The sequence below is a fragment of the Pagrus major genome, chromosome 6 (assembly GCF_040436345.1).
Source record: "Pagrus major chromosome 6, Pma_NU_1.0".
NCBI classification, from domain to species: domain Eukaryota; kingdom Metazoa; phylum Chordata; class Actinopteri; order Spariformes; family Sparidae; genus Pagrus; species Pagrus major.
In genome coordinates, this window is record NC_133220.1 from 18,892,180 (window position 1) to 18,904,877 (window position 12,698).

At 40.4% G+C, this 12,698-nt stretch overlaps 1 protein-coding gene across 1 annotated transcript in view; it reads left to right on the top strand.

The window, feature by feature from the left end:
* Nucleotides 1–12,698, top strand: part of cacna1da (calcium channel, voltage-dependent, L type, alpha 1D subunit, a) — a 66,964-nt gene that overhangs the window by 41,554 nt on the left and 12,712 nt on the right. The window contains exons 16-31 of the mRNA XM_073467837.1: nucleotides 70–157; nucleotides 246–276; nucleotides 358–512; nucleotides 592–721; nucleotides 3,171–3,230; nucleotides 3,309–3,368; nucleotides 4,682–4,788; nucleotides 5,464–5,551; nucleotides 5,669–5,776; nucleotides 5,873–5,925; nucleotides 6,013–6,159; nucleotides 6,347–6,548; nucleotides 6,787–6,945; nucleotides 7,331–7,441; nucleotides 8,997–9,080; nucleotides 9,818–9,829. Coding sequence (XP_073323938.1) covers nucleotides 70–157; nucleotides 246–276; nucleotides 358–512; nucleotides 592–721; nucleotides 3,171–3,230; nucleotides 3,309–3,368; nucleotides 4,682–4,788; nucleotides 5,464–5,551; nucleotides 5,669–5,776; nucleotides 5,873–5,925; nucleotides 6,013–6,159; nucleotides 6,347–6,548; nucleotides 6,787–6,945; nucleotides 7,331–7,441; nucleotides 8,997–9,080; nucleotides 9,818–9,829 — 1,595 coding nt within the window. The remainder of the gene's footprint in view (nucleotides 1–69; nucleotides 158–245; nucleotides 277–357; nucleotides 513–591; nucleotides 722–3,170; nucleotides 3,231–3,308; nucleotides 3,369–4,681; nucleotides 4,789–5,463; nucleotides 5,552–5,668; nucleotides 5,777–5,872; nucleotides 5,926–6,012; nucleotides 6,160–6,346; nucleotides 6,549–6,786; nucleotides 6,946–7,330; nucleotides 7,442–8,996; nucleotides 9,081–9,817; nucleotides 9,830–12,698) is intronic.

The window sequence follows — 12,698 nt, forward strand, 5'->3', positions numbered from 1 at the left end:
ACATTTGAAAGGAAATATAAAACCATGCTTTTATCTAAAGAGTTTTCCTTTACTGAACACCCTGCTCAGATATCCTCCTGAATGTCTTCTTGGCTATCGCCGTGGACAACTTGGCAGACGCAGAGTCTCTCAACACAGACGAAGGAGACAAGAAAGGGTGACAGCTTGATCTCCACTGTGTCTCTCTGTTCGAGCTTTACATGCCCAAACTCTCTTATTCATAACACTGTATCTGTTCATTGCAGGGACAAGAAGGACGATGAGAAAGATGAGAAGGTATCCTTAATCATCACACAGTGACTTTTCTTTGCAGTACGAGGAGTTAAATACACTGACACACTTTCCGCTTGTCTGTAGGAGGAGGAGGAGGACAACGAGGAGACCGCGGCGGAGGAGGAGGATCCAGAAGTTCCATCGGGGCCTCGGCCGGTCATCTCCGAGCTGGTCAAGAAGGAGAAGATCACTCCCATCCCAGAGGGAAGCGCCTTCTTCATCTTCAGCAGCACAAACCCGTAGGAAACCCTGACACGTCGTGCTCAGCACACTTAACACGTGTGGACACGAACTAACACTGTTTCCTTCGTCCTCCAGGTTTCGGGTGTTTTGCCACAAGCTCATCAATCATCACATATTCACCAACCTCATCCTGGTGTTCATCATGCTCAGCTCCGTCTCACTCGCTGCTGAGGATCCAATCAGAAACTTCTCTGCTCGCAATATTGTAAGTCCACAAACCTGCAATAGAAACTTGTATTTATGGCTTCTAAGTAGCAAAGGTAAAGAGGTGAAGTGATAATATATTTATATCTGTAGCATTTGTGTTATAATTCTTTGGACTTTTAAATGACCATACTGGTGGCTTTGCATGTTTTAGCCCATTTATTATAACTTGCATACTTTATTTTACTACTGACAATTTTCCAAAGAAACATAAAAATGTTTGTTTTAGTAACACTTAAAAATTGTTTGACATGCAAGACAAAAGCACCCTCACAAGATCGTTCATCAACAACGTCTCTGGATGTAAAGCATTTTCTGCACGCATCACGTGTGAAGCAACAAACAAACAATTCATTTGATTTGTTTTCAGAGGGATGTCAATGATAGCATTTTACTGGCCTGAAAAAGTCTCTTATCTTTTGTGTCTGTGAGTTTGAACTCTACCAATCTGCCTGTAAATCACAGATTTCTCTGCTGAAGACTTTCTCTCCACCTTTACACATTAGAGAGGGCAACAGATGATGAAGAAAGAGAAAATCTAGAGCTTCTTTTCCTTTTAAAATATCTGCGTCATCTATCCTGTCCTTGGCACATTATAAAAAGATACCTCACAGTTTATTTTCAAAAACATTCATTCTAGTGTAATTACCAGGACATAGACTGTTCCTGTCAGGACACTGGGATAAATGCTCGAAGATACCGGGCAGTACAAAGTTAATGGCGGCATCTGGTGACCCAGCTCATACTGGTCTGTTCCATCCTTTATGATTTAGGGGTTAGGTACTCAACAGCAGCCTTTAAAAACCAAGAAACTACAGCAACATATTCACATTATTCTTTTGACAATGTTGTTTTTTTCTCTTGGAAATGTTTTCCAGCATCATAGCTTAAGAGTGCAGTGCTTTTAGAAGTTCACTCACACATTACAGATGTCGGATTGTCCTAAAATGCACCATAAAGGAAAGTTTTTAGAGATGTTGCCTGCATTAAAGGAGCGATTTATAAGATATGGCCAGAAATTTAGTTTAAATTATTCAAAAAGTTAACTTACGTTATCAACAGAGTGTGAACAAAAACAACAGTGCTGACATTCTGTCAAAGATGTCTGTGTAGTGTTGCAGAGATATCTACTAAAGTTAGCATGCTAACCAGCTAGCCCCGGCCCATCCTGTCTCATGATACCACTTTGTACTGCGAGAGAAGAAAGTCTGATGGCCCTCGTAGTTTCAGCTGGGAGATGTAAAAGCGGCGAGCTTGCTACTTAGTCTAAAAAGGAACAAAAAAAACCTCAGAAAAATGTCAAGAAATGAAACTATTTTCCTTACAAAACAAGAAATACAATTGTTCACCTTCTGAATTCAAGTTTCTGTCTTTAACGGAACTAAAATGAGCTTATTTGCCTCGTTTAGTCGTCAAAACATTGGTTCTGAGGCTATTTGGGCTATGAGCTAATAGCTAACAGTTGCTAGCTATAGCCAAGGATAGCCAGCAAAGGTCAGCAGTTGTTGTTTACTCTGGTGACACCCCTATGATTTTGTAGCTACCTCAAAATTCTGGCCATATCTTGCAAATCACACCTTGACTGTAACTCGTTGACAACACAGCTCAATGATAAGGCACTGATTGTTTTGACGGGACGTTTAAATGTTAAGCTAGTGTCCTGTGTCAGCACACCTCCCTTGCTATCTAGCAGGTTTAAAGTAATTTTACAATTTGTTTGGCATTAATGTTAAAGGTGCACTATGTAAGAATGGGCCACATATTGAATTCATCCTCAAAACAAATAGGGAGCAGCATATCACCACAGCAACCGCTAACTTCTCTTTACACATCCATGACTGTAGCTGTCGTTGGCTAGCTAGCTCAGTTAGCCATGCAGCTAGCCGGACTACCAGGGTAAAGTTGATGTTTACGCCGGTAGCACAGGAGCTTTGTACCGCCAGGAGGAGGAGGTTTTTGACTATGAAGGCCCGATGGTTAGCATGCTAACTTCAGTAGATGTCTCTGCTACACAATACATAGCTGTCTTTGACATTATGTCAAACCTGTTCTTTCTTCACTCTCAGTTGATAATTTTAAGTTAATTTTGAATGTTTTCAGCTAAAAGTCTTACATATTGCACCTTTAAGTATATGCAATTTATATGTTATGAGCTAAAACAGGCAAAAACACTGGCACAGTCGTGTAAAGCAATCTAGGGATCTTCAGGGATGTTTGTATTTAACTTTCAGCACAATCTACTGATTTTAATAGTTTTAGTCAATTTAAATATACTGCGAGATTCTTTGTGCATGTAATTAAAAATTGACTGTGTTTCTCTAACAATCTTCTTCCAGAGAAAGCTTCAAATGTTTTTTTATTTTTTTATTTTTATTCATCTTGTATACATAATGATGTATGACGCTGCACGATGAACTGTCTCTGTTAAACATCTACGTTGCTTTTTGCAGATACTTGGTTACTTTGACTATGCTTTCACGGCTATCTTTACTGTTGAGATCGTTTTGAAGGTAAATGCCCTGTGTCCCCTGTCTGTGCTGTGACTAACCTCACCCCAATAACACTCCAAACGTCTCGTTGCCTTCCAGGTCCTAGGCTATGCAGATTATGTCTTCACTAGTATGTTTACATTTGAGATCATATTGAAGGTAACCTCTTAAATGACAACGAGAGCCTTGCTGCATTCTCTCCTTGTGTGTCACCTGCCACTCAGTACAACCTGGCTTGTTTGTTTCCTTTCTCTTATTTACTTTTTTTATTCATGGCACCTCTTTTAAAAAAAAAAAGCCAAAACTAAATATTGGAGTTTTGCACACACTAACACAAACACGAGATTTGCTTAAATCAAAGAAACTCAAGTTGGGGGAAGGAAACATCACATCAGCATTACATTCTACTCACATGGGTGTCACGTCATTCGGGCAGTCATCGCTGAAATGATTTTGATGATGCAAGATTATGTAAAAAACATGATGCAACCCCTTTGTGCAATGCAACACATTTTAATGGGCTGTTCAAACATCGTTAAGGCATTGGCTGAAGTTGAGTTTCATCTGCAGGGAGGTGTTCGAAAGACGCAAAGTCAACTCCAGTCAAAGCTAACTCCATGCCTCTCGTACTGACTGCTCTTCAGATTATCCATAAAAGAGGGGGCAAAACCAACCATGTTCCTGCCGAGCATGGTTCAGTCTGCTTTCCCTGACTGAGTGCATAGAAATGTGGAGTTGTGTCTGGAGCCATTTGTGGCAAAAAAAAAAAAGTTAATCGCTGTTTTACTCAAAATTCTCTGATGCTCCTCGTTAGCACTGTCTCTCTCTGCGAGGCTCCACATTTACATGCACCCGGAAAATGAATCCTTTACTTTTATTATTTGAAAGAAGAGTTATTTTGGCCGGTTTTTCTTCTCTGCCTGCTGAACTCTTGAAAGTTTTTGAATTGGGAGCTGCTTCCCCTTATTCTCAACTATTAAAGAACATAATGGAATGTGCTTTAAGATGACGGTCCGCATGAATGTGACAGTAAGGCCATTTCAACTTTCCAATCACTATAACTAGAGCTCTTGCAGGTAGTAAATATCCCTGACATCGCGGCAACAAAATGCATGTTTTATTGCCTCATCCCATAGTCGATTGTGAAATGAATGACTTACTACTACATTCATGTAGTTAAGGGCCGTGGGGGTGGCGAGGGTAGATTTAGCTTCCTGTTTTCACTGCTCTGAGCTCGCCACCCCGAATCAGAGTGATCAAAAAGAGTGTGGAGAAGTGTGTGCGTGTGCAAGGTGGAGAGTGATGTATGTGAGCATATGTTTCTCCTAATGTGTTCGTACTGTGTGTCTCTGTCCTCTGAAGTGTGGAGCGGGAATGAAACTATTTGTGTGAGTCTAGCGCGTGTTGGATAAAAAGTGTTTTGTTTTTTTTTTTATCATTTGCTCCTCTAACTTCCTCTGTCCTCTCCTCAGATGACGACATACGGAGCCTTCCTCCATAAAGGAGCATTCTGTAGGAATTACTTCAACCTGCTGGACCTGTTGGTGGTGGGAGTTTCCCTCGTCTCCTTTGGCATCCAGTGAGTACACACACATGCAGACTGATTTTCTCTGAACAGCACAGCTTTTGTTAGGGATGCACAATACTGGATTTTTGTTTTAACAATTAAAGCGTCATCTTCTTGGCCTGTTATATCTGAAATAATAATTTTGGGCTAATGCCTATATTTCATTTTGAAGCCTTTATTAGAAGATACTGATGGCGTGTCGTTATTATTGTGTAAATTAGGCAAATGAGGCTGACAATAGATAAAACAATGAAGAGGTGGAAAAGGAGGCTGAAATCTGTTCTGTTAATGATCTGATCTGCTGTGTGTATCATGGTTATTTAATTCTGTTGTAAGTGGTTAAGAGTTGACTCTCTTTGTTATCCTGTTAGCTACTCTCTTTATCTCTTTCTTTTTAGATCAGTCAGGAAGCTGCCAACATATCTTTACCTGTTCTCAGTGAACATTATAAGAAATGGTCCACCCTTGTCCTACTATTGATTCTAGTAGCATCTTATTGTGTTAATAAAGCTGGAAACAAGTTGTAGCAGCCACAAGTTCTTTGTTTAAATAGTCAGTAATGGTCAGCCCTGCAAAATCCACCGCATCAGAAAGTTCCTGCATTAAAAAAACGAGCTCTTCATCGATCCTTTCCGAGAATGTCTTGCTTTAAAACTGACACTGCACCCGTTTGTCTCCATTGTTCAGGTCCTCGGCCATCTCAGTGGTGAAGATTCTTAGGGTTCTTCGTGTTCTTCGACCCCTGAGGGCCATCAACCGAGCCAAAGGCCTGAAGGTGAAACCTCATCACAAAGCCGTCCTGCAGCTTTACCACATTAAAAACTACAATCTTAGACCTCTCCGTGCAGTAAGGACACCGCAGTTTACAAAAGTGTATGTTTCTGTTTCACAGCACGTGGTGCAGTGTGTGTTTGTGGCCATCAGGACTATCGGTAACATCATGATCGTCACCACTCTGCTACAGTTCATGTTCGCCTGCATAGGGGTGCAGCTGTTTAAGGTCAGAGTTTGAAAAAAATGTAGTATTACGCATGAAGACAGAGTTTTAAAATATGTTTAATTGGAATTAAAAAAATGTTTGGTTTTTCCTCCATAGGGAAAGTTCTATCGCTGCACGGATGAAGCCAAGTCCAGCCCAGAAGAGTGCAAGTTAGTTTTACTCATCTTGTTCCTTCACAGTACTTGCAGTAATTATCCGAGTCTCGGTCTTAACCTGCATGCAACACTTTCTCATAGGGGAACCTACATCCTGTATAAAGATGGAGATGTGAACCAGCCGACCATCCACAAACGACTGTGGCACAACAGCGACTTCAACTTTGACAACGTCCTCATGGCTATGATGGCTCTGTTCACTGTGTCCACTTTTGAAGGCTGGCCTGCGTAAGATTCAGACTTTTGAATCCCTATTTTAAAGCTTTGAAAATTCAGTACTCAGTATTATCAACACCAAATATAAAAGTTGAAAAACAAAAGCTCATAATTTGAAGTGCTCTAAGAGAACCGAACAAAACCCAGATGACATCCAGAGAACTCGGATCCAACGCGTTCTGTTTTCTTCTCTTCTCAGGTTACTATACAAGGCGATCGACTCCAACAGGGAGAACCTCGGTCCCATTTACAACTACCGTGTGGAGATCTCCATCTTCTTCATCATCTACATCATCATCATTGCTTTCTTCATGATGAACATCTTTGTAGGTTTCGTGATCGTCACATTTCAGGAACAAGGAGAGAAAGAGTACAAAAACTGTGAACTGGACAAGAACCAGGTCAGAGTCAGAACCAGGTTCACAGAATGTGTGTTTATGTGTGTGTTAGGTCAAAAAATAAACTGCGGGAACACTTGAAATATATAGATATAATATGTTGAGCCCTGAAAATGCTTCAATATGTTTTCTGACATTTATCTGTAGACTCAGAATATTTATTCCTCAGAAAAGCTAACTGTAGCTCATATAAATGTAGTATGAAGTGTGTTTTTAACCAGTTTTGTATATGTCTGCACAGCGTCAGTGTGTGGAGTACGCTCTAAAGGCTCGTCCACTGAGGAGGTACATCCCTAAGAACCCGTACCAGTATAAGTTCTGGTATGTGGTGAACTCCACTGGGTTTGAGTACATCATGTTTGTGCTCATCATGCTCAACACGCTCTGCCTGGCTGTACAGGTAAGAAGTCACACTGTATTTACGTTACTGAAACCTATCAGCTCTATGTCTGTTCAAAAGAATGAGATTGCATGTGAGAGCAAGGGTTATTCAGTAGACCTACTTTTAATATATGTTTATTTAGTTTAAAAGCAGAGGTTGAGATTTTCACCCAGATTGTTTCATTTTTCTCACAACATAAACCTTCAGAATCATTTGAAGGATACTATGATCAATGAAAATATACACTTAGAAGCTTTAAAGGTGGTCTTTTTAATGCTATTACTTCATTTTTAAACGATGTTCTTCTTTTTTGGTCTAAAATTAATTAAGTGAATATTGAAATAATAGCAGCTCCCTTTGCTTCAGTTTTCTTTAACCATCCCTCTTTATCGCCGTCCTGCAGCACTACGGCCAGTCGGCGCTCTTCAACTATGTGATGGACATTCTTAACATGGTCTTCACCACTGTCTTCACTGTGGAAATGGTTCTCAAACTCATTGCTTTCAAACCCAGGGTGAGTCGACCTGCATACATCTTTTCATACAACCAGAACACAAACACATACTAACTCAAACAGAAATGTACCTTAAACACACACACAGTGTTACTTACCTACTTTAACAAACATTTTACACAGTTTTATTTAAAGTATCAAAGGAATATTCGAGAATACTGCAGAGACCTAAATGAGGTGATGAATAGCACACTTATATCCATCTGTTAAAAATCAAGCTACAGCTATCGTAGCTCAGCGCAAAGACTGGAAACAATGGGAAACAGCTAGCCTTGCTCTGTCCAAAGGTAAAACAGTCTTCCAGGAGGTCATAGTGTGCTAATAGTGAGCTCCAGTGGTGTTGATAGGTGGATATCACTGCTCCAGGCCGAGAAATAGTCCCGCACATAACTGCTGTAAAACCGTAACACTGTGTTTTTATGGATTTTTGAGCTCTGGTTGTGTTCCAGGACCAAGACATGCTGACTCTATCTCGTTAGTATTTAGTAGTAGATTTGAATTTTAAATCTCCTGTGAAACGAGGATATTTAAGAATGGCTGGTTGGGTAAAAACAACTTGGTTTCACTGTGTCACTCTTGTGCTACATTGTTAGCACACAGACAGTGATGTTGAGTGTTTTGAAGCAATTTTCGTGCCTACACCTAAACATACACTGTATGTACATTTCACAATGTTAACATGAGCAAGCTCCTTTAAAAACGTGTTCTTGGTACCTGACATATCTCAGATTTGGTTACCTTGGGACAGAGCCGGGCTAGCTGCCTGTTTTTCAGTCTTCTATGTCAATCTAGGCTAACGTCTCCTGGCTGTAGCTTCATATTTAGTGGACGTGTATGAGGGTGGATTCAACGCTGTCATCAAACTCTGCAAGTGAACAAACGTCTGATCGCATAAAATGTTGAACTATTGCTGAAATGTTTAAGAGTGGAGCAGCGGATTCAGTCAGTGAATGATTTCCCTTAATTTCCCCCTCAACTGTGCTGCCCAACAGCTCTGTGTTGAGAAGAAGGACAGGATGCTAGTAAGAGACCGAGTGTGGGGTGCAGTGCTGACTTTCTCCTTTTTCTAGACTCACTGTTTTGAATTATCAGAATAAGTCCTTATAAATTTCAGTGAAAGAATAAAGACTTTTTGTTTTGTGCTGATCTCACATCCCACTTGCACACCACTCGCTCCACCTCACTCAGGGCTATTTTGGGGATGCCTGGAATGTGTTCGACGCCCTGGTTGTGATTGGCAGCATAGTAGACATTGTTCTCAGTGAGATTGATGTAAGTAAGCTCAGCTTCAACGAGTCCCGCTGATCTCTCGCCTCCCTCTGTCGGGGCCGCCTCGGCTCACACTGGCTCAGATTTCTGGCTTTTTGTCTAATCTTTCGTAACACTATATCTCCTTTTTTCCCTCTCTTCTTGTCCTCCCCTGACCCTGCCATTTCATTCACTCCGTTGGCCATCTTTACCTTCCACTCTTCCCTGATCATGATCATCTCCCTTTATATTCCCTCTCTCTTTCACTCCCATCTTTACCCTTACATTTATCGCCATGCATTAACAGCACTATTTCGCTGATGCTTGGAACACATTTGATGCCTTAATTGTTGTTGGTAGCGTCGTCGATATCGCTATCACTGAAGTTAATGTAAGTACTACTTTTTTCTGCCTCCTGAGTTGAACTGAAGCCTTTCAGGAAAGCCACATGGCAACTGACAGAATTATTTGTTGAAAACTGATAGTGCAGTGGTTCCCAGACTTTTTGTCTTGAGGACTCTAAAAATGAAGCCATGTCGACTCAAGGAGGGTTTTTTTTGTTCTTCTCTGATTTTTTTCATTATTTAAGAGGTCTTCAAAACAAACTTTCTTATTTCTGTTTACCTTCTGAAGACCCCTCAGATTTTCTTCAGGGAACTATTTTCCATTTTAAATTGTTATCTGGTCAACTGTAGTAAAAGCTTCCATATTCATCATGATAGTTAGCGTGCTAAAACTTTGCATCTCTGTTTGTGAAAAGGCATTCATAATTGTCAAAGTGCCATTGGCTTATTCTGTAAAGCTTCAGTTTGACCTTCATTTACATCCTGTTATTAGTGCTACATCCACAGTACTATGACTTACTCATATAGCCTGTCGTGTTGGATCTTTGCTTCTGCTAAATGTCATATTATCCACGTGTTGCAGTACTGTTTGTTGCAGGAATCCTGACATAATTTTCTGATGAACATGCTGATTGTAAACCCTCGGACCCTGGCAGTGAAAATATGTGTCCAAAACAGGAGTCTTCTCACATTTCTTTGTGAACTGAGGCCTGTTTGGTTCAGAGCAAGATGATTTTTTGATGTGGTTTTCTAATTCTTACTCTTGTTCGTTTTGTTTCCATAGAAACTTGTAGAGGCAAGTATGGCAATGAACAAAAATGTTTTCTGTGTGTAACCTGTGGTGTATAACAACTTTATCTTCGGGACCCCTTTACAGTGGATGAATAACCAAATTGGTCAGTTAATGTTTTATTGACTCAGGCGAAAATAGATTTTTGTTATTTTGGAGAATAGTAACACACTGATTTTCCATATTGATCAAACTCAGTGAGTCAGCTGCTTTGAAAGAGCAATAAAAGTCATAATAGATTACTTAATCTGTACATTGAGCAACTACAAAAATACTCCCATTTAATCCCATTTAAGGCTTCGCTCTTCACTAAAAAACCTAAAACAAAGACTAAACGTCTGTGATCAGCTTTGTTGTTCTGCAGTTGAGTGTAACTGGTACAAAAATGGCAAAGATACACAAACCAAAGACAGGAAGGCTTTGAGACCAAATTTCAAGTGTCAGATGAACAGTCATGGTGATGAAGGTGCTTGTTAGAGATGCAGCGTACCAAAGACTCAATCTGCCCCCAACCCTCCCCCTCCTGAGTGCTCTCGTATCTGAGCTGCAGTGCTGTTTTTCTGGAGTTATATTTCATGTTTTCTGTGTTTTCTCAGTTCTGAAATGTGTGTCTGCATGAGTGTATAAACAAGCACTAACTTTGTTTAAAACATACGGTGGTGGTTATTAATTATTATTATTGTTCTGCATGTGTGTTTTACATGTGTACAGTGTGTATGTTAAGGTGTGCTGTATGTATGAATGAATGAATGAATGAATGAATGTGTGTGTGATGTGACTGTTGGGGACTTGATGTTGATTTCACAAGGGCTGTCATACTGGTTCTTGTGAGGCATTCTCATCCTCCGTTTATGTTTATTTGTGGTTTGCGTTGCATGTACTTGTTGCTGTCTGTGTCATGCAGCAAACTGGCGAGATCAGATATTAAACTTTTATCATTTAATCATTTCTAATAGCTGATCTATAATGGGTTTGCATTTTAATTTATTGCTTGCTCACTCTGACCACTGCGACCTCTCCTAATGCATGCTGGGAAACCATTCACCTCATTCCTTTGTAACATCCTTTTCATGTCCCGCCTCTCACAGATGGCGCTTGGCCACCCGCTCCATTCCCCTCCGGTCAGTTTTTTCCCATAGAGCCTTGTGAAGTTTGTCCTTTCTCTCTTGCCATACCCCTCGACCTTTACCTCCAGACAGAATGGCCCTGGAGCTCAGAGCTTGGAAACGTCCATCCTACACAACATTAAGGACAGTTTTAACACAGAATCTGTGAAACGTAAGCATTGCTTGAAAATAGAGCTGCACAAGATGGTTAAAAAATTTATATTTAAATTATTTTGACAGATATTATGATTGGGATATGAGCTATGATTGGTGGGAATGATCATTTTTGATTCACAATTTTTGTTTTCACTGAAAAAACTATTAACTATTAATTATTATCATGATGAGGTGACATTTGTTGGCGTTTGTGCCAAACAAAGATGTCGGCCAGGACATCTCTGCAGCTTTACGGTACTTCATTATGAGCATGTTTTAGCTTTATCAAACATTACAGCTTCTATGACTTGATCATGTTTCTATTTCAGTAGAATTTCAATCAATTGTGCAGCCCTACTTGAAAAGCTGAAATCATAATGAGATATTATTTTTTTAAATAAAAGAAAGAAATGTCTTCTTTAACTTTCCTTAAAGTTGTGTTTTAGCTCGTTGTCACAGGTGGTTGATCTAATGCATCAATATTAGCTAAAACAGATAAGTCATGGTGTGAACTGGATAGAAACAGCGACTAAAATTTAGATCAGGCTTCAGTTACAGTCCTCAAGTGACAGTAAATGTCTGAGCATCCTTTCAGCGTACTGTTATCAGGTAAGAATCCATGAGCGGATCAGAAGGATTAGACTTCATTCTTGTACACTTTCACTGATGGTGGTTTAATGCAGCTGAGTTTGAGGTTCTTTGATGATCTTGTGTTTGTGTCTCTGTGAGTGATTGTCTCTGTGTTTTGTTCTGTCTTCCTGTAGTGAGCTCTTAAAGCTCAGAATGGAGCTCATGTGTAGCGCAGGTGTGTAGACTCCAGTCAGGTGCATGAACACTCCAACAGTGAAACTCTCTTCTCTCTCCCTCTTTACACCTCTCTGCCTCTCCTCTTCTTCCAGTATGACTCAATCTGTCTGATTTCTATCAGGTCTCTGGTTCCCCCCTCCTGCTCTTCCCTCTATGTCTTTCTCTCTCCTCCTCTGTTGTTCATTCACCTCTTTCTGCACCGGACTGTGAGAGCGCCCTGCTATGGCAGTTTTGTTGCAGGGCACTACTGACATGCATGAGTTGCTGCATTGCTATGAGTTCATCGATGGCTCCTCATCATCTAAAAAAAAATGTCTTGCGTGTGCGTGCAGTGCTTCCCCCCCCAGCAACGTGGCAATGCTGAACGCATGCTCCATCAACGCTGTGGCCAGGATTACCTAAAGAACCTCCTCAAGCTAATTCTACATTATTTTAATCATCTCTGCTCATTCTGCACCTCATACTGTCGAGTAATGTGCTGAGGGATTTGAATGAAGCCATATCTGTCTGGAGTATCTCTTTGTTTCGAGTGCTGAGTTAATCTCATTCTTTTGCAAAAATCACATTATCGTTATACAGGTTCTGCCTAACCACCACCACTGTGATCGATGTTTCTAATTTACTTTTGCACCTGGACTTTGTCTGTGTACAAATGCTCGCTGAACACTACTGATATCCTGTTATTTACTGTTAATGACATTGAATTGCCAGACGATAACTGTGTATGAGTGTGGATTTGTGTGAGCGACAATCAAATTATTTTATTATGCTCAACCGTCTCAAGCATTTTCATTTCAGCCACGGGA